Consider the following 25,486-nt stretch of genomic DNA (forward strand, 5'->3'; position numbering starts at 1 on the left):
AGGGGTGGGGCTCTGGGCTCAAAGTCATGGCCTTCATCTTGACTTTTTTGACAGCATCACCCTCTGGTGCCCTGATTTGTCATATAAATAGTGGTGGCAAAGAGAATTGGAAGAACATATTGGAAAGAAGGAAAGGGATTTAGCCCTTTCTGCTCTCTTCATTTGCCTTTTCTTCTCCAAAGCAGTGGAGATTCCCAGTAATCTCTCTTCTTGTGTGGAGACACAATAAGCCACCTGCAGCCCACAGACTCACATTTGTGGCCCCTGATGCCACAAGAAGGCTACCAACATGATCATGAATGCTTAGAGATGCAATTTCTCCTTTTTTCAAATGAAATAAATTCAGCCCTCAATCAGTGGAATAAGCCTATGTTAGGTTTAGTGAACAAAATAGAAAATCTAGATTGGTGCCCCCCAGATGGGCTCCTGCAGCAAGGAATTTGGGGACATCTTCGTCCTCCATCTGTAGGACATCAAGGCTTCCAGACATCGTGAAAGTCTCCTTCTACAACAGTGACAGGAAAATCTAGTAACAACGCTGCATGGAGGCCTCCCTAAGGTTGGAGAGAAAGCACAAAATAAGCCACATGAAGCTTTCATCCCCCAGGGCCAAAAATTCACTACCACTCCAATGATGTCACTGCCATGTTCCTTACTTAGAAGAATGTGTCTATTTGCACACAGACCCATATACATACACATACATACATACATACATACATACATAGGGAACTCTGCAACACACACACACACACACACACACACATTTATAACCAAAAGTGTGCCTCCTCCCACCCCATATAGAGAAAGCCTACTCATCCTTCTTCCAAGACAGAAATCTTTGCAGATCTGCAGACACACACAGTTTTTCAACGACAGCCGTGTCCCCTACTCAGTTCAGAATTAAGACTCCTTATAACAGCTCCATGGAGAGTCATGGCTATGGATCAATTCTGTGCATAAACTCTGCTGGGTGTTTGGAGATCCTGCAAAAAAAAAAAAATCCACCAAGACTCAAGAGGACCATTGCAAGTACAAAATTAATATACCAGCTCTATGGCTGTAGGCTTTTTGCTTTAAAAAATTTATATACTGCCCTTCTACTACTGTAGTCTCCCAGAACAATTCATAAAATATTATTTTAAACTCACCCGCTCCCCAATGTTGTATAATGAATGATAGAAAGTTAAAATGATAATATAAATCTTTCTCTCTGGCACCAAAAAGATAGGAATGATCCCAGATCTGGCCCTCTGGGTGTTTGGCTGCTTGAGGCAACACATCTGGAATCTGATCGAACTGGCAGATCAACCAAACTTCAAAACAACCATAGGACAGCCTTTTTCCCTAGCTGAGGGGGTGCCAGACAGACCATGTGGTACCCAAGCCATATTCTCCATCCCTTTCTCACTGCTTCCCAGCAGCTGCATTTGAGGCAGCTGCCTCTTCTTCCCTTAAGGGTAGGGCTGGTCCTGATGTTGGCAAACATCTGGGTGAGAATTCATATCTTCTGTTCACTCCACCACAACCCTCTGTTAAATTCTCATCCAGTTTACACATCTGAATTTAGCATTGCAAGTAAAAATAGGGCTTCCTGAAGTAGTATTTGATGCAGCTCATAGATCCATAACTAAATAATTTTTTTAAATGCCAAAGCCCAGAGGTAGAACTCTTGTTTTGGAAGCAAGCCAATTACAGACTTTCACCTCTGTTTTAAATCTAGGATGAACTGAAGGCAGACCTGGATTAGCTAACCAATCTCTGGGTAATAAGCAGATGATCAACAAGGATTTCTGACTCTTGGTTTTTTAGCCATAACTCCTTTTCCTCAAAAAATTGCAGAAAACAGTTCTGGTAATCCAGAAAGCATTTCTGCATGGAAGGATCTTGAGTTCTGCTACTCGAAATACATTACTGGGAAGATAAATCTCTGAACACCTAGATAATGATTTTATATCAGGCTTTTGCTGGTGGTACTTAGCATTTATGATTATAAAAGAAAATCTGACCTCGAAGTCCATCCACCGTGACTGCATTAAAAGAAGCAAATGTCAAAGAGCTGAGATGACTTCTCAGGGACCTCTTGGAAGGCCACAGCTGTTAAAGAAGTTCTTCCTTTGGTGTTAATCTTGCCTCCATCAAAACCAGCTGCTATCAGTATTCCATCTAGGGATTGTTCATTTTTAATTGTGCAAGGTTCTCTTCATCAGCTTCCTAGTCTGGAGAAGCACAGGACAGACAAAATAAATTCCATATCTCAGGACTGATCAAAGGACTAATGGTTGTCTGGAAAGTCACCAAAGTTCAGAAGTTTCATTGCATTTGAATCCAAAGGGAGATTTTTCCACTCCGGCCTCAGAATTAGGAATAGGGTTGGATAGGGATCAGGAAGATCCAAGTTTGAATTCCCATCCCGTCACAAGGTTCACTGGGTAACTGCAGACCAGTCACATTTCTCAACCTAACCTACCTCAAAGCACGAAGACTTCTTGAATTCAGTGGAAGAATGACCACATGGAAATGTAACAAACAAACAAGGCATTTTTTAATGTATGGTTGTACTGTTCTATTGTAAAACAGCCATTTTCAGCTACTAAGTCAAGGGCTTTCCTGAAGGCAAGGAAACAACTTCTGAGGGTGTCTAGGTTTAACTGAGTAAGCCTGTTGAGTAAACTGGGCCCAAATGTAAGGCTGAGATTAGAAATGGTGATCTGATTGCTCCTTATTACTGCGCCTTCTGCCCATCTATTGTCATGACCTCGTTGCAAGGCACAAAGAGCCTCACAACGTGGATCATGAGCATTTAGGGAAAAGGGGAAGAAGATATCAAAACAGGGATTAACACAAGCACCCTAAGACACCCACACCCCTAATCCCATCTACAACTGAAAAGAGAGACGTCAGAGGAGTGAAGATAAGGAGCACCTGGTGCCCTGGAAAACGCAACCGCAGCAGGGAGACAAAGAGGACACCAGGGAAAACGCCCACGCAGCCATCAAGGGCCCCATCAAGTGGGATCGGGGCACGGAGGGGTGGGGAAGCCCGGGGCAATACAGGAAGGTATAAAAGGGGCATCCCCACACTACCTACCCCGTTCCCGTTTTTCGTTCTGTCAGCTATCATTCCAATAAACCAGAAATCCTTAATACCCATTAAGTGAGTCTGTGTCTTATTGCGAAGCGAGGCTGGCCCTGACATAAAAACGGGAACCGCAAAAAATTTTTTTCCACCTGGTACCTATCCAACACGCTTGTGAGGGACCCAGCCAGGCATGGAGAACCAGGAACCGAGGAGGCGCAACCCTTCGGCGCCCGGCAACGAAGCCCCGCTCCCGCAGGGCGGGAGGCAGCTGAGGTCCGGGCGATGCAACGCCCCGGTAAGTATGGGACCCAGCTGGGGGGAAGCAGCGGGGGAGGGACCCACCCCGGCGCCCCGGAGCCCGCGAGGCACCGGGGGCGAGACGAGGGGACCCTCTCCAAGCCTACAGGCAACCCCGGAGGTATGGCGAGACGAACCGCCACCCTGGGCGCTCGAAGGCAAGGGCGCGCCTGGCACCGCGGCGGGATCGAGGGACGACCCGTCCTCTACCACGGCCAACGGCGAGGGCGAGCGGAGCGGCGAAAACCCCGGCGGGACGCCAGGGATGGCGGAGAGGCTCGGCGCGTTGGAGGAAGGGATGCAGGCGGTGCGGCAGATGCTCCAACAGCTGACGGGGGCACAGGGACCCCGCGACGGAGGAGGCGCAGAGGCAACCCCGGTCGAAAGGCGGCAGGGCGAGTGGGACGGCGGCGACGGCGGAACCCGACCCAAGGAGCCCAACCGACGACCTGAGGCGCACCGGGAGGCGAGACGGGGTGGAGACCCAGCGGACGGCGGCGACCACGGCGGGACCCGACCCCAGGAGGCCACCCAACGAGCGGAGGCGCGCCCGGACGTGAGACGGCGGGACAACCTCGGCGGCGGCGGCGTCCGGCCCCAGGAGCCCACCCCACGACGGGAGATGCGCCAGGCTGAGAGGCGGAGGGACGACCAAGCGGGCGGCGACGGCGACGGCGGAGCCTGGATCCAGGAGCCCGACCGAGGGAGAACCCCCCGCCCTCCCCCCCGAGCGACGGGACGAGTACCTTGCGAGGAGACCCAGAGAGAGGCACCAATGCCGCAAGAGAACCGGAGACACCCCGACCCGCAGCAGCTCCTGCAGAGCCCGAGGCACGACGCAGAGGGGGCCAGGAGCCAGACCAGGACACCCGCCAAAGACTTTGGCATAAAGTTCGATGGGGACCCCTCGAAACTTTCCTTCTTTTTGACTAACGCGAGGTACTACCTCGAAGAATGGGGTCCCTGCTTCAGAACTGAGCGGGGCAAAATCAATGCCCTGGCCATAAAATTAAAAGGGCGGGCCGCCGATTGGTATGTCCAATTGTGCCAATCAGGCGCCCGGGCGCTGCAGGACAGCACCGAATTCCTGCAGGCACTAGAAGGGCACTTCAGGGACCCCCTGGAGCAAGAAAAGGCAAAAAGGGCGCTAGAGACACTTAGACAAAGCCCGCGCTCCGTGGCTGAGTATGCCATGGAGTTCCAAGCCCTAGCCGGAAAAGTGGACACTTGGTCTCAATCGACAATGATTGAGAAGTTCAAACATGGACTCAACCTAAACGTCCTCCGGTGGGCACTTGGCCGCGACAACCCCAGCTCCCTCACGGGGTGGATCCGGCTGGCAGCGGAAGCGGAGAACGCCCACGACACGTTCCTCCACGCAAGGAGGGAAACGCAACAGATGGAGACAGCGGGACCCCCACGCACCAGCGCAAGGCAGGTGAGGGCGAGACCCCAACCCTGGAAGGAGGAACGGGACAGACGCTTCGCTAAAGGGCAATGTTTCACGTGCGGCAGGGAAGATCACAAAGCAGCCGCATGCCCCAAAACGACGCCCAGAGAGAACCCAAGAAGGGCACAAACAGCGCCAACCCCAGCGCCAAGAAAGCGACCAGCAGCAAAGGGGGAGTACCGACGCAGACACGGCCCCTACAGTTCAGAGGAGGAGGAAAGCAACCCCGATGAGGCGTCGGGAAACGACAACCACCTGGCCTAAGGGGCGCCGAAGGACAGGTGGAGGACACTGACAGGCGCTTCGACAAAGGGGTGAGTGAAGAATGCCCCACCCTCTACGTCCGGGTCACCCTCACCCATCGAAATAAAACCGAAAAGGTCTGGGCACTCATTGATTCGGGTTGCTCCAAAAGCCTCATGCACCCTGACCTGGCAGCCGCACTCGACCTCCGCTGCTATCCACTTCAGCACCACTTGGTGTTCTCGCAGCTAGATGGATCTGCAGCGGGAGGGGGCCCGGTCACCCAATACACCGGAAAAACCGCGCTACGGCTCGGCAGCCACGAGGAAAAATTGGCTTTCATCGTGGCACCGGTGGGGCAACCCCGACTCATACTGGGGATCCCATGGCTCGTGCAGCAAAACCCAGTCATCAATTGGAGAACCAGAGAGATTAAGTTTGCTGACGGGTGCTACCAAGCACCGTCAGGGAACAGGGTTCCCCGAGCAGCCATGGGGGGGGCGACGACGACTGTAGAACACAGAGAGACAGCACTGCCAGAGGGACTGCCAACCAAATACGGGGATTTCGCCGACGTTTTCGGTGAGAAAGAGGCGGACAAACTCCCCCCCCACAGAAAGACGGACTGCACCATTGAACTGGTCCCGGGGGTACCCCTACCCAAACCAAAAATATATGCTATGACCCAGCGAGAGCTAGCTGCATTAAGGGACTTCATAGACAAAAATCTGGCGAGAGGTTTTATCGAGCCAGCAAACTCTCCAGTGGGAGCGCCAGTCCTCTTTCGCGAGAAAAAGGATGGGTCATTGCGGCTCTGTACAGACTACCGCGGATTAAACGCAGCAAGCATTTCAAATAGATACCCCTTACCCTTAATAAAGGACATTTTGTCCCACTTGGCAAAGGGTAAGGTATTCTCCAAACTGGACATAAGGGAAGCCTACTACCGTATACGGATACGGGAGGGGGATGAGTGGAAGACTGCTTTTAATTGCCCATTGGGGGCGTTTCAATATAAAGTACTCCCATTCGGATTGGCAGGAGCACCGGGGGTATTCATGCAGTTAATTAATGAGGTCCTGCGTGACCACCTTTTTAAGGGGGTTTTGGTTTACCTGGATGATGTATTGATCTACACAGAAACAGAACGTGAGCACGAACGCTTGGTAAAGGACGTGCTCAAGAAACTTCGCAAGGCAGAGCTGTTTGTAAAGCTCTCCAAGTGCGAGTTTCACAAAAAACAAATTGACTACCTAGGGTATAGGATTTCTGCTAAAGGGATAGAAATGGACCCCAGCAAGGTCCAAGCCATCCTGGCGTGGGAACGCCCACGCACGAGGAGACAGTTGCAAAGCCTCCTGGGATTCACTAATTTCTACAGGGGGTTCACGCCCAGGCTGGCAGAGACTATTTTGCCCCTAACTAACCTGCTAAAGACTAAGGGCTTGGGGGACACGCGCAAATCGAGGAACCCGGGGGCGCTACTGAATTGGACAGCTGACTGTCAAACGGCTTTCGAGAGACTGAAAACCCTCTTCACAGCTGAGCCAGTGTTACAACACCCCGACCCCACCAAGCCGTTTGTGGTGCAGGCAGATGCCTCCGACTATTCCATCGGAGCCATCCTGCTCCAAAAGGACTCCGACAACCACCTAAAGCCCTGCGCCTACCTTTCCCGCAAATTCTCCGAAACGGAGCGGAGATGGCACGTATGGGAAAAGGAGGCGTTTGCAGTGAAGACAGCCCTGGAAACGTGGCGACACCTGCTGGAGGGGGCCTCCTGCCCCTTCGAGGTCTGGACGGACCACAAGAACCTGGAGGCACTCAGCACACCAAAACGACTCAGCCCGAAGCAGGTGCGATGGGCGCAGTTTTTCAGCCGGTTCAATTTCACGCTGAAATTCATACCGGGCAAGAAAAACTTCTTGGCAGACGCCCTTTCCCGACGGCCACAGGACGACACGCAAGCCTCCGACATCGTAGGAACAGTATGGACCGAGAAACAGCTCGGCTGCCCAGCTGTCACGCGGAGCCAAGCAAGGAATCAGCGCACGCCAGCACGAACGGCGGGGAGCGATCGGAGCCGACGCTCAATTTCACCGAACTGGCAACAAAGACTCACGCAAGCACTACAGCAAGATACATGGTTGCAGAATAACCAACAACATGTATCTTTCAAAGACAACATCGCCTGGAAAGAGAAAGCCTTGTACGTGCCCGAATCACTGCGGGGGGAAATCCTACACAGAGCGCACGATGACAAATCTGCAGGGCATTTTGGGTTTGTAAAAACCCTCCACCTAACGAGGAGGCAATTTTGGTGGCCAAACCTAAGAAAGGACGTAAAAGACTACGTAGCCAACTGCCCCATATGTGCCACCACCAAGCGTAAAGGAGGGAAACCCCACGGGCTGCTACAGGCGGTAGCCAGCCCCTCCCGACCATGGGAAGAAATTTCCATGGATTTCATTGTGGACCTCCCACCCAGCCAAAGAAAAACTGTGATATGGGTGGTAAAAGACTATTTCTCGAAACAAGCACACTTCATCCCGTGCGCGACTATCCCCTCCGCACAACAACTGGCACGTTTATTCCTAACACACATATACAGGATCCACGGCGCCCCCTACAGGTTGGTGACCGACAGAGGCACACAATTCACGTCAAAGTTTTGGCGGGAATTTTTAAAACTAATCGGAACCAAGCAAGCATTGTCCACTGCGTGGCATCCAAACACGGACGGATCAACAGAGATCCTAAACTCAACACTGGAACAGTTCCTGAGGGCATTCATAAATTATCAACAGGACAACTGGGTAGACCTACTACCTTTCGCAGAGGTGGCCTATAATAACGCGGTACACCAGAGCACTGGCCACACCCCTTTTAAGGTGGTCTATGGAAGGGACTTTGTACCGATACCAGAATTGCCGCAACCTGAAACCCCGCCCTGCTCACCAGACGATTGGGCGGCACAGCTGGCAACAACCTGGCCAATCATCCAAACGGCCCTAGCAGACGCACAAACAACGTACAAAAAATATGCGGACAACCACAGGGCGGAGGCACCGAACTACAAAGTGGGAGATAGGGTCTACCTCTCCACTAAGTTCATCAAGACCTCGCAACCCTCGAAGAAATTGGCACCGAAATTCATTGGACCTTTTAAGATCATACAGGTAATCAACCCAGTTACTTTCAAACTGGAACTGCCTTACAACTTGAGACGGGTCCACCCAGTGTTTCATTGTGCACTACTGAAACCAACGAGCACATCCAAATGGCATACGGAAGAACCTCCACCCCCACCCATAATGATAGACAACCAACAACATTTTGAGGTAAAAGAAATACTGGACTCAAGAAAGCAAAGAGGAACACTGCAATACCTCGTGAGATGGAAACATTTCTCACACCCAGAGTGGGTCCAGGCACGACACGTCATGGCTAGACAACTAACAAGACAGTTCCATGAGGCATACCCGGAGAAACCAGCACCATAGAACATCTTTGGGGGGGCAGCATGTCATGACCTCGTTGCAAGGCACAAAGAGCCTCACAACGTGGATCATGAGCATTTAGGGAAAAGGGGAAGAAGATATCAAAACAGGGATTAACACAAGCACCCTAAGACACCCACACCCCTAATCCCATCTACAACTGAAAAGAGAGACGTCAGAGGAGTGAAGATAAGGAGCACCTGGTGCCCTGGAAAACGCAACCGCAGCAGGGAGACAAAGAGGACACCAGGGAAAACGCCCACGCAGCCATCAAGGGCCCCATCAAGTGGGATCGGGGCACGGAGGGGTGGGGAAGCCCGGGGCAATACAGGAAGGTATAAAAGGGGCATCCCCACACTACCTACCCCGTTCCCGTTTTTCGTTCTGTCAGCTATCATTCCAATAAACCAGAAATCCTTAATACCCATTAAGTGAGTCTGTGTCTTATTGCGAAGCGAGGCTGGCCCTGACATCTATAGGGTGCACTCTAGGCTTGCAGCACAGTGGCATTCACAGCAATTTAACTGCCTCATGAAGATCTAGCAGGAGTTGCTTTTCCAACATTATAAAAAGGGAGCCCCTGGCTGACTTTATGATTTACATTCTCCAGAACAGAAATAAATGGTTGGAGTGACCTTATTAACGACAGCTCCCATGGGGATAGTCATTTCCTGGTGCAAAAAGCAAGAACTGAGAAACTGGAGCATCAGAAATAATTATGTGTAAAGTTGTTACCCCTTAGACAGAATTACCTGAAGGAAAAAAGAATTAAGCGTGAATTGCCCTAAGATTTAGCCAGCGGATAATCCATAAAGATGGATTCTACTCCCCTCTTGTGAAACTTCTTCCTGTTGAGAGCTCTTGACTTGGAAAGTGAGGGAATTCAGTGCTGTTGTCTAAGATGAAGAAACTCAGCCACAAATGAACCTTAGACAGATGCACACAGTGATAAGAGAAAAGAGGGAAGGCATCAAAAGCTGGTCTGTTGTGGTATGATATAATGATCTGGGAGCTGGCACCTACTTCTCCAAGCTTCACTGCTGAGACAAGTCAGTATATTCAGCTTCCCTGCTTCTTACTCCACACTCCAGCCTAGTGTTTCTCAACCTTGGCAATTTTCAGATGTGTGGACTTCAACTTGGCTGGCTGGGGAATTCTGGGAGTTGAAAGTTGCCAAGGTTGAGAAACACTGCTCCAACCTCTTGACACCCCAGGAACCACACAGGAATCTTGCTCAGCACTGTCTGTCTACCTCTAAGTGAGGAGTGCAACACTGTCAGCCCCAGGGTGACAGGTGCCCCCAAAGGCTTGGGGATGGCCCCCAGAATCCTTCCAAAAGTCACCCCTGAACTGTAAAGTCTATATGGCTCAAATGCACATTCTTGAATATATAAGGAGTAAGGAGTTAATTGCACTAGTTTTTAATATTATTTAAATTCATTCAGGGTTTTTTCCCCCTGAATTAGCCCAATTCTTTTATCTGACCTCACCCCCTTTTCTGGAGTGTAGCCCCAGCATGTTGATCTAAAGCCAAGTATTACCCTTGACTTAACGAAAGTGGTGCCCCCCTGCTTCAAATACTTGGTCTGCCCCTTGGTCTCCTGTTGGGGCAGAGTCAAGATGTAATGGCCTATCACCATGACAAAGGAGCAGAACTGTCATGGCAACAAAAAATGTTCTGCTTGTTCCCTGAAGTTCTACCCCAGGTGGCTACAGCTTCAGATACTGGACTCAGTCTTGTCTTCCCAAGAGAACTGGAATCAGAAATCAGTGATGAAACGAGGAGCACACTTGTTCATCTGTGCTTCTTTTTCTAAAAGAAAGACCCATTGGTTACCTTATTTTATTTATTATATTGTATTTACATTGCAGCTTCCACCATGGACAAGGGGGTTTACATAGGGCTACCAGATAGTCTTCCATCCAGGCACTGACCAGATTCAGATGTGCTTAGCTTCAGCAAGATGGATGCACCATGTATCTTCAAAACCATATCTTGAGACATATGATATCAGCACTATGGTTTGGTCACTCTGGAATCTAATCTACCACATCCCACTTACTTCCTGAGCATTGGCTTCATGGCCTTAATGACTATCCTCCCTTACTCCCACTCTTCTCCCATGAAATCCAGGAGAACCCTCTGAATATCTGCCTGTCCCTCCCCTAGATGTTGTCACTAATCTACAGCATCTTGCACTAGACAATTAATATCCTGATAAGTCATTAATCAGTCCAGTAATGGAGGGAATCAACTGGGAAAGACGAATTTATTCCTTGTCCCATGGAAAAGTGACACTTAAATCTTGTAGGCGCTCATGGTAGATTTGGTCAAAACATTCACTCTGTGCCTTAGTCAAGTGATTCTTCCAATCTCCAGAAATCCCTAGAAACCAAAACATAAAATAATAACTTGTTAGAGTCAGACATGGTGGGGGAAGTGCTACTATTAACCCAAAAGAAATAGGAGGTTTTCCCCAAATATTTTGCCCTGAAATATAAGAGAGTCATCTTAAATTGGCTAAGAATACAAGAATGGAGACAGATCATATTTTTCTATCTAATCTTACTTCTGGAGGAGATTATTATCTTAAAACCAGGGTTGTTCCCCTTTGAGATAAATACAGATTGCTTCTTGTGGCTCTTAAGAGACAGAAATGTTGAGCAACAAGTAAGAATGTTCCTGAAATTTTAATTTTATGGTTTGAATTTTTGAATTATTGTTTCTTCTTCCACATGGAGGAAATGCATTATGAAATCCCAGTTTTACAGAGTGCTGTCACTTGCCCCTTGACGTAGAATTCTTAAGAATGGTTTCATCAAGATTGCTTTGTTGCTGTGTTTTATCTGTGCACTTATAAGGGGGAAAAGAGGCCAAATGCTCAGACCAGCAAAGGAAAGGGCTCATGTGTCAATTTTCTTAACTATTCAGGTTAAGCAGGGCACCCCAGAGTACAAGAAACCTTGACCTGTAAAGCTAAGGATGGGTATCTCCACTCTTCTACCACTGACCAGGAACTGAGATACCTTTGAGAGTTGAACCCCTGCTTTCCAAGAAGGACATTGTACCACAAGGTAGATCAATTTGATCCAAATGATTGGCCAAAACAACAGCTGAAAAAGCTGGGACTACAGACCTGAAGACAATATGCCGGAGACTCATTTGTTGGCCAGAGAATGGCAGAAGGCTTGATTGTGTGATATTATATGTGTGTGTTCCATTACAAATAATTCACCATATTTTAAGTCATTTTCACCAACCTGGTGCCCTGCAGATGTGCCAAGCCACAACCCCCAGAATTCAGATTGGTGCTGTGAATCCTAGGAGATGTAGTCCAAAGCAACTGAACCAGGCTGAGGAAAGCTAATCTTGAGGCTCATTGGATTTCAACATAGGATATAAATGATCTAAACAAAGTGGCACAAATGATTCCAAAGGAATGCTAGGGAGAGTGAAATGAAAATCTCAGAAAGGAGCTGAGGGAACTGGAAGAACAAGAGGATCCTGCCAGGTCTTACAACTCACAAACCCTGCAGCAGGCAAGGAAAGCAAAGCAGTCGGGGTTCAGTGGGATCCCCCTAAAAGACCCCCCTGATGGAGGCCAACCCAGATGGCAAGTTGTTCCCCTCTCTTTCCCATCATCACCTTTGCGGAAGAAAGCACTTTTCTTTTGGTTCATTATGGACTGTGGTATGAGTGAGAAGTTGGACATCTTGTTGCTCTTCATGGATTCAAAGGAGGCATTAGCAACCACGGAGTCGATGGCTGCATCATCTAAGTCTTTGCCTAAGAACTGGCTGATGCGAACCACGCTTCCCCGCAGATCCTGGAGGGCAAGCAGACAAGACGGCCTGAAAACCACCCCGGAGGGCTTACACCTGGCATTCTTAGTTCTGCTCCAAACAGAAATGGTTTCAAACTCAGGTTTAACTAGTGTGTCTCTTCCAAAACCACTGAGCACAAGCCCTTACACAATTGGAAAGAAAAAGAAGTCTAGGCTGTGTAGTTAGGTTTTGGTTCAGCCTTTTATGGGAATACAGAAAATTGGGTTAACTGATTTCACTGCGGCTGAGTTAACCATGCGTTTGAGCGCTGTGAGAACATGGGCATTCAAAGGCACTGGGATTACTGAACAAACTGGAAAACTTGACCTCCTAATGTACTTTGCGCGAAACATAACAAATAATCACTCCTTCATAAACTCAACCAGTGGTCTAGCAGAGAACAAGCTATGTCTTCTTGTCACAAACAGGGGGAAGGTCTTCTCCACACACATTTTGCACCTTGGAGAGCATAAAGCATTGAACTAGCCAAGGATTTGTGAAAGCAGGACAGTCACAAATGCTGAATGCCACCGAAAGGATAGTGTGAGAATTCCCACACTTTTTAATAACCTTAGGAGTCTGACTATCTTGGGCAAATCCAGGGACAGCTTACTCCCAGTGGTTGTATCTCTGCCCGTGTAACCCAAAGCTGAATTTACTAGCAAAATAACGTAATAACAACCTCTTGCAACTCCTCATACGTAATGAAGAAGAAGTTCTCTTTGTCCTTCAAGTTCATCCAACCTTTAATGTGGTCAAACCAGGATCCAAAAGGCACTGTAATTAGATGGGAACACTGAGACACAGGGAAAGATAGAGGTATGGGGAGGAAAGACGACCATAATTTCTTCTACACCCGCTCCTTCATTCACTCACCATCTCCCTTTAGAAAGCCCTCAAGAAATTGATCCAAGGTGCCAGGATCTTTATAGGGCTGAAACATTGAAGCAAAATGATAGAGGGACACCAAGACATCTTTGGGGTTCCTGACTGTGTAGATTATCTATTTACAGGAAAAAAGGGGATGGTTGGAAGATGGCAAAAAATGAGAAGCAACATCAGAAAATAGCAGAGCAGTTTTCTTGGCAAGATTTCAGAAGTGGTTTGCCCTTGCCTGCTTCCTAGGGCTGGGAAAGAGTAACTGGCCCAAGGTCACTCAACTGGCTTTGTGCTTAAAGCAGGACTAGAACTCACCGTCTCCTGGATTCTAGCCCGTTGCCTTAATCACTAAATCAAAGTCAGAATTCCCCAGCCAGGAATTCTGGGGGTTGAAGTCCACATCTTCAAGTTGCCAAGGTTGAGAAACACTGGTCCAAAGGGAGACCACTGGAAATGGAACGCAAGCCAAACAAGAAGCTTTTTCCTGAGTCTGCTGAACTCAGACATCACACTTAAATGGGACCAACCAAATAAACTGTGGTTTGCTTTAGTGCAGCAGACCAACTTTTAAAACTGCAATTTGCTTTAGAGGCAGTATTTGTTAGTGTTTTTTCTGTCTTGTTCTAGATTTGTTTTTGTACCCCACCCAAGCCTCTAATCAATTCACAGGGGTACCAACAAAGCAACTAAAATGAGAGAAAACAAATCTGAAATTGGCTAAGCAAGCCTTGATAACTCTGCTCAATCTGTAAGGTTGACGCTGGGTTGTTTCTGGCTCACTCTACAAACCACAGCTAAAACCGTGACTTAGTACACCATATTGGGCCTCAATCCTGACTGTGCTTAGTCACCTGAGCTTGCTGATGGAGGAATGGTAAGAGTTATATTAAGATGGAAGTCTGTCATGATCATAATTTCCCTCTTACCTTAGCTTTGGATTTGAAGAATGATTTTGCAAAAAGATGTAAAGGCAGGTGGGAGCTAATAATGCGTGGTGACTTGTTGGTCAGAGCTGTTCTGTATCCTTCCACTGTCTCTAACCAAGGACCTCGATTCCAGTTGGGGGTGGTTTGGCACCAGGTAGGGTCTCCATTGCTACGGATGAGACTTAAAATCTCCAGCATCCACACTGTTCCTGAGAAAGAATCCCCAACCATTCCAAGAAAGCAGTGTTTAATCCATCTGAATCCTGGTTACTTTATGCCCTTCACTGTGTATATACCCCATCTTTCTTGAATAAAAGTCAGGGTAATATACCCAGAGGATCTCAGTTGTAGTTCTCCAAACATGCAGTGACCTGAGCAAGGCCTGCTTAGTTTCAGCAAGAAAGTTGCATCATCTGCCTTCATGCTACTGAATTGGCCTATATCCCTTAACTCAGGGGTAGGGGATATAGCTACTTTGATAGCTACCTGTTCTCTTAATATTTAGCAAAACCATGACAAACTATGCCCAGGCCTACTAAAGTCAAGCTTAAATCAGCCTTCCCCAACCTGGTTGACCTCCCCAGATGTGTGACAGCAATAGCTACACTGGCTAGGGAATTCTGGGAGCTGAAAGTCACACATCTGGGGAAGACAGTGGTGAACTAAGGCCACCAGGTCATTTTCAATATTTCCCTTCTGTTGTTCCCTCACTTTGTTAGGTACAATCCAAATAAGGCATCCCAGAAAACTCCAGAATCCCGACTGTACAGTTGTTCAGTTTAGTTCTGAACACAAAAATGCTTCTGTATGTAGTTGCTGGGATAAAAAGGAAATTTTCAAACAACTCATCTCCTCCTTCCATGAGAAGACACCATAAGAAGACCCTCCATTAGAAGATTCCTGTCTGTGAAAGCCAGAAGGTCCTATCTCATCTGACCTCCTGCCTCTCGTAGTGTCTAACCTGAAGTTTCCTGGACACCTCTGTTTAATTTTCTGAAACAAACATTTCAGGACAAACATTTATCTCTTTTTTTTCATCACATGCCATGTGTATAATTATAACTCCCTATCCTGTGCTTTATTAAGAAGTTCAAAGGTAAAAGTTAAAACAATTTACAAACCACAGTGCAAGGTTCAGACAAATTTAAATGTTTCAGCTGTTTTTAAATGTCACATATTAACAGCTAGTACAGCCTGCTGTTGTTTTTGTGGTTCCTCGTTTTTTCCAAAAGCAGCATTTTGTAAAATTGGAAAATGCTATTGTTAACAACTATGTCCCACATGGAAACTGAATGGGACACTGGTTCTTCTTTTCTTACACATATATATTTATATATTTATTTATAAATATATATAAATTTATGTTTATGTTTATGTTTATGTTTATGTTTATGTTTATGTTTATGTTTATGTTTATATTTATATTTATATTTATATATATTCAACTTGCTTTCACCCGCTAATCCGAAGCACTTTCCCTTCCCACAAGCCGAAGCTGTAGCCGAAAAACTCTACCTGACTTCTGATAAGTGACATTGAAAATATCATCATCTCGAACTTGAAAATCCTTTTCTATCATCTGCAACACAGGTTCTGCGTAGACGATTTGAGGAAAGCCGATTCCTTTATACTGGAAATACTCTTTGAACATCCTGGGGCCCAGCAGATAACAGGAATTGTTTGAAAATAGGTGTGAAACTTGGCTACAAAACTGATTGCAAAGGATTCTTCCTCGTGGCCAGAATTAGTTGTGTCCTCTGAAAATTAGAACAGATTTATGAATGTTTGGCATGAGAAGGAGAAAAAGCAGCAGCATGGAATGGCAGACAGAAAATGGGAACTGAGATCTTCTTGGTTCACATTCTATTTGCTACCTTAAAAAAAAACCAGACCTTCCAGATATGTCCAATTACAGCTACAACAGCCGGAGATGACGGGAGTTGTAGCCTGCTACATCTGGAGCTTGTGGGAAGCTGATGTTCTATAACAGAGTATCTCTTCTCTCTCATTAGCTCTTTATTTGCTCTGTCTTGAGACAATAAGAATTTGTTTGAGCACTTAAATCACACACACACACACACGCACACTCAGGAGGACTCCCAAAAAGTTTCTCACCAAGTTTAGATGCTGTGTGTAATTCTCAAGCTTCATAAAAAATAGCAGAAACTCCCTACTGGAACAAATTAAAATCTTACCTTGTTAATTGACTCTGGTTGACTCCCATTTTCAGAGCACATCTTACAGGACAAGGTGTTAGGGCAAACAAGGAACAAGTTGTGAGAGAGAAGAGAGATCTTTGGCATCAGCATCACTTAGCACTAAGGACAGGATGTGGGACGAATGCCCACACAACATTGGAAAGGCTTTTGGCTTCTACCTCCTGTAATCAACAAGGTCCCCTGGAGGGATGACCCCATCCTTCACAACTAGGGCAAGTGCTCAAGTGACATTGGAAAAATCAGGCATCAATTTTGCCATGCTTAGGAGAAACCTGCCCTGCCAGTTGGACCTGACCTGGGTGATGTCTCCTCCTCCACACTGTTGAGGTTTTCCTACTAATAGATTAAGACTGCTATTGTGCCTAATCATTCTGGCCGGGTTAAAAGGTTGTATTAGATTGTCTCCTCTCACATGCTTCATGCAAAATAGCATGGGGGGAGGAAACCTGCCCGGACTTGTTCTCACTTCCTTTTTTCTCTCTGCCGGCAATGTAGGCGAGCAAGGCTTGCTCCAAAGGGAGCTAAGTCCTTTAAATGTTTTGCTTTTGTTTTTGCTTTCTGTAAATAAATTATTTTTATAGAAATGCTTGGTGTGTGACTTTTTTGACCTCTCCTGGGCTAAAGGCTTTCCCAGCATCTGCCAACACACACTGTCATAAACAATACCAAGGCAGTGATGGCTTCCTTGGGCGGTGCATCTGGGATTCCCACCTGGGTGTTAAGGCAGCTGTTAACACACCAGGAAGCAACTGCTGTGACTGTGCCATTAATATGGCTGGACATCCACCCGACAGAGCGAGGAAGGCTACAGGTCACAGGAGGACCTTTTGATGTATCTCAAGATTCAGCTGTTCAGCAGAACTGTCTTCTGTTTTATTCCCACCCACCCATCCATCCATCCCCTCAAGAAAATTTCAGAATGCCAATACACAACACTCTTGTGAGGGATATTAGGTGGACCTTAGATGGAGAGATGCAAGAACTTACTTAAGGCCAATTAGAGAATGCAGGTATCAGAAAGAGGGAGACACCATGCTTATGACTATCCAACAGATATTAATTACCCTTTGATAAGTTTATATTAATAACCAGAATCATTTAAGCATAGTAATTATGCTCAATTTTATGCTTCTCTCTAATTAATCTTCATGGAAAAACCCATGTAATTTTTTTCAACAATAAGATGGAAGTGGTTTCCCACAGTCTTTTTCGAAGGTATTTTTCCAACTTCTCAAACTAGATTACAGGGCTGGGATTTCTTCCTTCCACGTACTTCATTAAATCAGGCCCTGATCATCTTGTTCTTTAAGTTCAGCCAAATGTAGATGGAATCATAGCATTGTTGACTGGTTCACCATTTGTGGTTTGATTATTTATGCTTTATTGCATTAAATCACAATTGGCTGGATTCACAGAACAAGCTGTGCCATAAACCCCAGTTGGCTGACTCCATACAACATATTCAACTGAAACCAAATCAGGCTTGTTTTAGCTTAATGTGAAGTGGAAACCCAGCTCCACTGTTGGGCAGGATCTGAAAGGTCGCTCCCTCCATATCTCAGCCACTGCAGGAAATCTGCTACTGTCCCCCAACTGTGGCTGGGGACGTTCATCCAGTTTGGTTTCAGACGGCGGGGCAGCTATTCTTCCAAATTCATTGGAATAATTTGCTCTAAACTGCTTGCTCTTGGAAGTGAAATTCAGCTAGAATATATAATGCTGTGGGCTTCATATGCATTCAAGCAGAGTTATCAACTGATGGAAAATGTAACAACCAGATGAGCCTCTTCTAGTGGCTGCAACTGTGGCTTAATGGGCAAATCTCAGCAACTAAAGCTTTTCCTGGTAGGAAGAGAATCATGATCACCTGCCACCCTTCAGTCACAGAAGATTAAATAAATATAACCTGAAATAAAGGCTGCTGTTGAAATAAGGCTGCTGTTAGAAGCAGAGCTAAGAGATTGGTTGAAAAGTGGGCAATCTTACTAAACGGCACTTTTTCATTCTGAGTCCCAGGCATCCCAATGAGTTATTGACTGGATTAACTCACTGCATCAAGCTAAGGCTTTTTAAAATCATGGTTTATGCCATTATGAAGCATCTTCAATCTGAATCCAACCCAACGTATTTCATTGGTAACCCTAGTATAAACAAATGAATCGGTACCTCAACATAATCATTACTGGTGCTGTTCTTCCTGGCCAATTCATCTCTCTAGCACAGCCTTTCTCAACCTTTTGACCGTGGAGGAACCCTTGAAATATTTTCCAGGCCTTGGGGAACCCCTGCACAGTCAGGCTCAAATATAGCCCAGAAGTTACAAAATTGTTATAGTCGTTTCATGTGTAGGCCTTATATACGCATTAACAGTGTTCTTAAACTAAAAATAAAGAATGAAACTTACCTCTTTAAGTGAAGCTGCTCCACTTTGAAGTAATGTTTTAAATAAATTGTGATCTCCCAGGGAACCCCTGGCGACCTCTTGCAGAACCCTGGGGTTCCACTGAACCCTGGTTGAGAAACCCTGGTCTATGCCCTTTGGTTGAAGGCCCATTTTCTTTGCTATGACTTAGGGATTTGTAGAAAGCTCCTCTGGAGGCAAAGACTAGGTTTCTCAAGGCAAAAGCCATCAACCCCACCCCCACCCCACCACCTTAGAAGAAGCTGCACTTCTCAAACAACTTGGCAACCATTTCTCCCAAGGCCCGTTCTCTGGAGAAATTAAGACCTACAGTAGTCAAAATAAACACACCAGCTCTATTTCTGTCCTTGCCACTCCAACAGCTTGCCTGTTCCAAATGTACAGCATTCAGTACATTTCCCAAAGTTGCTTGCCTGAGGAAAGAGATTGTTGCATTTGGCAAGTTGGCTAGATGTTTTGGCAAATCTCTGTAGCCCCGGGGGATGGACATTTCCAACCAGCTTGGGCTCGCCTTGAAAGTCAAATGCTTCTACCAAAATAGATAAAATGAAGTCCCTTCTCCTTGTCACAAGAAGAGGTTGAGGCAGCTAAAGCGACATACCAAACAGATTGCACAGATGTTTGGGAAAAGGTGTATTAAACCTCCACCCAGCATGATGATAGGGTCAGAGAAGCCACCTTCATTCCTTAGGGACAGCCCCAATGTATAGCGATCTTAATCAGGGAGGGGTGCCATCTTTGGAGCCCCCCAGGAGCACACTGTGGGCATGCAGAGATGCCCTCTCCTCCCCACCCAACCAAGAGTTCAAATTAAAAGCTCCAACAGGCATAATACCAACTTTCAGGGCTGAAAACTCCAATGGTGTCCTTTCTGATGATGTCAGTATATCACAGCCAGTACTCAGTCTTTATATACCAAAAACAAATACGGAAATTGCCCAGAGTCGCCCCCCACCCAAAGGCTATCCTGTCTCAGCTGCAAAATCTAGGCAACGGGTAGATTGTGCAGAGTTAGAATGTCATGTCCCTCCATGCTACCATCCACTGGTTGCCCAGATGCTTGAAATCCTCCCTTGCTCTAATTTGTATGGACAGCTGGATGTAGAAGAAATCCTGGTTTATCTATAGCATGTAAATGGTGATTTCTTTTCATTAATCAATTTCTGTAGACAAGCCTCTTCCCCTTCCTTTATAATAGAAACTGAGAATCCATCATCACCTCCAGTTGTTGCTGAATAACAACTTGCAGGAGTCTTATCCTTCATGGCTAGTAGTAAGAGAAGCCAGGATTTGTACCTTCCCCCCCCCCCCAAAAGTCCCCTGTACTGCTTTACACTTCATGCCTGCTCTCTTGCTCTCTCTCCCCTCTCCCTCCAGCCTTGCCTTCGGTCTTGTTTTAATCTGGATTTTTCCCTTTCCATCTTCCTCTCCTTCATTTTTCATTGTTTCTCCATTTTTCTTATTCCTCCCTCCTTTCCTCTTGCTTTTTCTCAGCTTCTTCTTTTTTATATTTTGTTCTTCCCTCCTGCTTCCTTCTTCCCTTCCTTCTCAAAGAAACAGAATCTACAGCTTTCTTACTTATCCCTGGACCAACCTGCAAGAAGATGTAGATCCTTTTGGCAGCCTTTCCAAGTGAATTTACCCACACCTACCTCTTGCACATACCCTAGCTTTTTCACTGAGTCTTGGGTGCTACACACCCAAGTACAGTCAGACAACCACCATCATCAGCTGACACGCACCTTAACCTGATCCAGCCTTCTCCTGCTTCTTACACATACTCACCTGCCTGAGCCACAAACTGTTTCCACCGAAGACAGGCGTTTTCCCTGTATGCTCCTGGTTTCAAGCACTGGTACGGTTGCCTAATTCACCTACAAGCCCTCTTTCCTGCTTACCTGGACTGTGCACAACTGTTTGCCCAATTGATTCCTAGGCGATTTCACAGTTTGACGATTTTCCCCAAGGTTTTGGAGTGGATTGACTCACTCTAAAAGAGGGTTGCACCAAGAGACGAATGCAGAGCTGGGCGTGTTGACTTCTTGGAAAGAGATTAGATAGCATCCCATTCCATACAGGCAGGTGAACATGAAGATGAAAGAATCACCAGCACTGTAGTTGCAGGATCTAACCACAGGGAAGGAAGAGAGTGTGTTTTCATGCACCAAAACACCCTGAATTAAACAAAAGGAACCTGCTGCAATTCTTCGTGATATTAAAAGGAGATCAAATTCCTAGAGTAAGTGAGAGACAAAATCTGTAATGCTTTTTATTATTCTGGGCCTGAGTTAAATTCCTCCTCTTTCTTCGATGTTTTGGAACGTGAGGAGGGGTTTGCATCTGAAGGGAAGTGTAATAGTGCCTAGTGGAAAACAGGTCAAATCCCCATCTTTAATTCCAAAGCCCTATTTGGTATGAATCTAGCCACTCCTGATCCCTATGATACTAGAATGGTGCATTTAGCATTGCAGCATCTTTCCGAACATCAGATGGTTACTAGGCAGTCTCTGCATCCCCATGTCTCTCCATGCCTTTCAAAGAGGTACTCAGAGCGAGCACAGACGGTTAAATGTAGACTTGTCATCAAGTTAAGGTGAACATTTCTGAAACATCTCATTTACAAAGATATACTGCTAGTCATGTCATACAACATCATGCACACTTCCTCTTGTCCTCACACTTTCTGAGCTCCGGATTGTTCTGAAAGGTGCATTCAAGATTCCAAGATTTAATTCCTAGCCATGCTAGGAAAGATATGCAGCTGACAAAGAAAGTCACAAGGTCAGAGTATAAGTGCATGTGCTGAAAGATGTCCTGACATTCCTAGTCCACTCACAAATGAGATTTCTCACTCTGCCTGCCCTCTTCATTGCAAATCTCTATGAAGAAAAGAGAATAATACATGGACGCTGAACCAACATCAGGAATGGCAACATCCAAGAACCATTGCGAGAAGTTTTCAGATTTCTGCAGATGTCAAGTAGCTCTTCTTCAGCAAAGGAACTTCAAAGGGAGATGCTGGCATGAAATTGCTGAACATATTGGAAGTCATAAGGTCACAAAACTAGTTTAGTCTTTCAAAGTAATTCTTTGGGCTGGATGTTCTGCAAAAAACTGGAGGTGGGAGGAGGTAGGCAAGATGATAAACACTTTTGCCCCAGTGGGGATAAAAAAAGGAAAACATGCATAGGGCAGTCTTCCCCAATCTTAGCATCCTCCAGAAGTTTGGACTTTAATTCCCCAAATACTCAGGAATGGCCATGGTGGCTGGGGAATTCTAGAAATTTAAGTCCTCCCAGGATTGAGCTACAGCCCCAAATGCATAGTCTCATCCAAATATGGTTTCATGTTTGAAACTGACCATACAGATCCATACTTCCCATTCAAAGCAGATCAACTAATCAACTGAAATACAGCACCAAGAATAATTTCAATGCTTGGGGGTTCCCCAGGAATTCCCATTTACTGAGTCATTGACTTCAATGGAGCAAAAGAATTCATGAGAAGGGGAGGAGGTGCTCAAATGGATTGACTGCCTCCCACCCACCCCAGGGCCTCTCCCAGTATCTCAAAGTCCTGGAAATGCATCCCTAAAAAAGAGGAGCTCCATTTGTACGAAGTGAGCACCTCTGCATTTGGAAAGAATGACTTTCATTTAAAAAGAAATGCAATGGACGACACTATAAACATTGAAATACTAAGTCTTTTCCACAGGGGTTGACTTTGGATGGTCAAGTTCAAGGCAGCTTTCTTCTTATATTTTCCTCTTTAAACCAGGTTTGCCTGGATGGACCCTACAGGATTGCCTTCAAACAGAGAAAGATCATCTGTAAAGCCGAACACAGTAGCAGGACAGGAACAGGGGAGTGTTTGGAATAGGACTCAGAATGTGGCAGTTTGCAGAAGACTTAAGGTTAATTAAATAAGTGTAAAGCAGAATTTGAGCCAGTTTGGAGTAGTGGTTCAGACGTCAAGCTAGAAACCGGGGGACTATGAGTTCTAGTCCTGCTGATAGAAGATTTTACATATATAGAACTAAATACAAATATATTACATTTTCATATATTTTATATGTAGTATTCATATGTTAGGAATATGACTTGTATTATACCCCTGAAACTAAGCTGTTTCTTCCTTTCTCTCAGGCCTACAGGCCAATAGATAGCTGTGTGCATAGAAACCAGATAAGGTATACATTCCAAGGAGAGCTTTTCCAGAGGAAAGGCATTATTTAATAACTGTCAGGGTGCCCTAGCAAGGATGGAATGAAGTCCCTTATATGGGATGATGTTAAGATAGAGGGAAGGAAAAAAAATCCTGATATGGAATGAGGTTAAGGTGGAGTATGGGTAACTGAGCAAGGGGTGATATTCTAGAGGAGAAGTTGAATGGAAAGTATATAATGTGCTGTAAGGAGGGAGTCCTGTGCGGCCTCCCACCTAACAGCTTGATGTCATTACTTTTGCTCTTGGGTGAAAAATAAAGAACAGTTAAATAAAATTTCATGCAACTGCCTGTTTCTTTGGTCCTGGCTCCGAAACAAACCTGGTAAGGAAATATTTAAAAAATTCTAACACTGCCTCAGGCACAAAGCCAGCTGGGTGACCTGGGGCCAGTCACTTTCTCTCAGCCCTAGGAAGGAGGCAATGGCAAACCACTTCTGAAGCCTTGCCAAGAAAACTGCAGGGACTATCCAAGCAGTCTCCGAGAACTGGACACAATTGAAGAGATTAAAAAAAAAACCAAGCAGAATTTAAGATGTACCAAAGCTACTGGAAGAGAGGTGCTATTGTGGCTGCAACATCCCAAGATGCTGTCACATTTTCTTGTATTCTGCTCTTTCCCTCACCAAGAGACAGTTCTGAGTAACTCCTAGCTCCTACATATTTTTAACCTCCTTCTCCCCAACAAGACTGTATCGCTTCTTGACCCAACCCTTCCTGACATTACTTTGCAATTAGCAGAAGCTAGCCTGCCCAATGCTTTCTTCATCACACTTTAAGCGAGAGTAAGGCCCTCGTATACAAGATGGCATTTGGTTCCCAGGCCAAATTTTTGCAGTACCTTGAACCTTAGGGCAACTAGGTCTGGGCTGCAAAAATCCAGATTACCACTAGATGGCGGCTCACAAATGCACACCTCTTTGGGATTTTACAGCACAGAGCTGGTAGCCTTACAGAAACTATTCAAGTCTAACTACTGAACTTTGGCATCATTTTCTGCCATTCTGAGGCTGGATCACCATCATCATCATCAAAATTAAATTATTTTTCTTCCCCAGAAGGAAAAGATTCAAAACTTCCTAGTCCCACTTACATATACAACCTCGCACCACCAACATCACTCCGCCCACTGAGGTCCTCATTCCTCCCAAAAGATTAGGTGTGGCCCCCAGCTTCCAAATGTTTGTCCGATCCTGATCTTTTTAATTTCTCCCACACCCAGGATTTTTTTCCCACTCCTTTTTCATCTGATGATAGAAAGTAAGGTGGAGGTTGTAAACTGTACAACTTGGAGGCTTGTTTACTACTGAGCGTGACTTCACTTGCTTCCGACAAAGGAATTGCTTTCCTGTAGCTTTTGAAATTGCTATTTCCGGTGTGCTTCAATCCACTGACAACTTAGTTGAGACCAAGGTTTTCTCTCCCATCAGATATTAAATTATCATGGAAATAGTTACTGTTCTTGGAGTGGTTGATTCAGCCTCATTTATATTTACTGAAGTTTTGCATAGAAATGCTTCCTGCTAAGCCACCTCATGTGCATCGTACGATTTTAGAGAAATACAGATAAATGGAGGAAGAAGAAAAAGGATCCCAAGAAAATTAGGGAAAGATTAGAGGGGGCATTTACTCGTGCAATGCCCCTCGCTTCCTCCACATTCTACTGCTAGATTCAGGTCTGAAATATGTTCCCATCTTGGTTTCCACCTTGCCCAACACTGTTATATCCCCCATAATATTTCTTCTATCCATCAGTTTCAGCTGTGGATGGCTGAAGCTAGAATTGTCATAAAGTCTGTACTGTATCTGAATGCTTTTTTAAAAGAAAGATCTTATTTAAAAAAAAAACAACCCTCACCTTTAATTTCGATCAGAAGTCATAATGGACATTCCTGTTTCACATCATACTTCCATGGTGTCTCTGTTCTTGATACAGGATGCTGTCCAGCGCCCAAATAAATTAGAGGGTCAGGGTATATGTGTATATATTCAAACCAGGCACCCAAATCTTTTGCTCTCTCACAGAATGAAATTTCTTATCCCTTCAGCCCTCTGCATAGGACAAGTCAGTCCTCGGGTCAGTCTCCAGCCAAATGAAAAATAAATGGACACAAATTCAACACTCAAAATGGCAACATTCAGAAATCAGCAGGGAACGTTTCAATCTCCAAGGTCACTCCCTTGCAGAAATGAAAGTTGCCATTCTTTAACAAAGAACGTAAAAGGAGTCGCCAAGGTAAAATTGGGGAACCAGAATTTATCATTCTGTCTGATTCAATTGGTTTAGAGCTGAACCCAGCTCAGGCACTAGGCTCCTTTGTCATCACACCTCTCACGATGGTGAGAAAACATGACCTTGCTAATAATAATTTGGAGAGGGGCCGGGGAAGGGTTTGTGAGGTAAAAGTCCTACTTTCTCCT

General features: G+C 45.8%; 1 protein-coding gene across 1 annotated transcript; it reads right to left on the reverse strand.

Moving 5' to 3' along the window:
• Nucleotides 1–10,408: 10,408 nt before the first annotated feature.
• On the reverse strand, nt 10,409–25,273 carry SULT2B1 (sulfotransferase family 2B member 1). Its single transcript, XM_063303054.1, has 7 exons — nt 24,924–25,273; nt 15,717–15,958; nt 14,202–14,410; nt 13,273–13,399; nt 13,079–13,173; nt 12,218–12,398; nt 10,409–10,957 (listed from the first exon to the last, which is right to left on the reverse strand). The coding sequence occupies exons 2-7, from the start codon at nt 15,850–15,852 to the stop codon at nt 10,842–10,844; spliced, it is 864 nt and encodes a 287-aa protein (XP_063159124.1). The 5' UTR covers nt 15,853–15,958; nt 24,924–25,273; the 3' UTR covers nt 10,409–10,841.
• Nucleotides 25,274–25,486: the final 213 nt, after the last annotated feature.

Source organism: Candoia aspera, chromosome 4 (assembly GCF_035149785.1).
Source record: "Candoia aspera isolate rCanAsp1 chromosome 4, rCanAsp1.hap2, whole genome shotgun sequence".
Lineage (NCBI taxonomy): Eukaryota > Metazoa > Chordata > Lepidosauria > Squamata > Boidae > Candoia > Candoia aspera.

What these genes read in the sequence shown, in the direction of transcription:
- SULT2B1 (XM_063303054.1), bottom strand. Translation starts at nt 15,852, where the DNA reads ATGTTCAAAGAGTATTTCCAGTATAAAGGAATCGGCTTTCCTCAAATC. An exon ending in GGGCTTTCTAAAGGGAGATG is followed by an intron (nt 13,174 to 13,272) that starts GTGAGTGAATGA and finishes ATCTAATTACAG; the next exon opens with TGCCTTTTGGATCCTGGTTT. An exon ending in CGTATGAGGAGTTGCAAGAG is followed by an intron (nt 12,399 to 13,078) that starts GTTGTTATTACG and finishes CTTGCCCTCCAG; the next exon opens with GATCTGCGGGGAAGCGTGGT.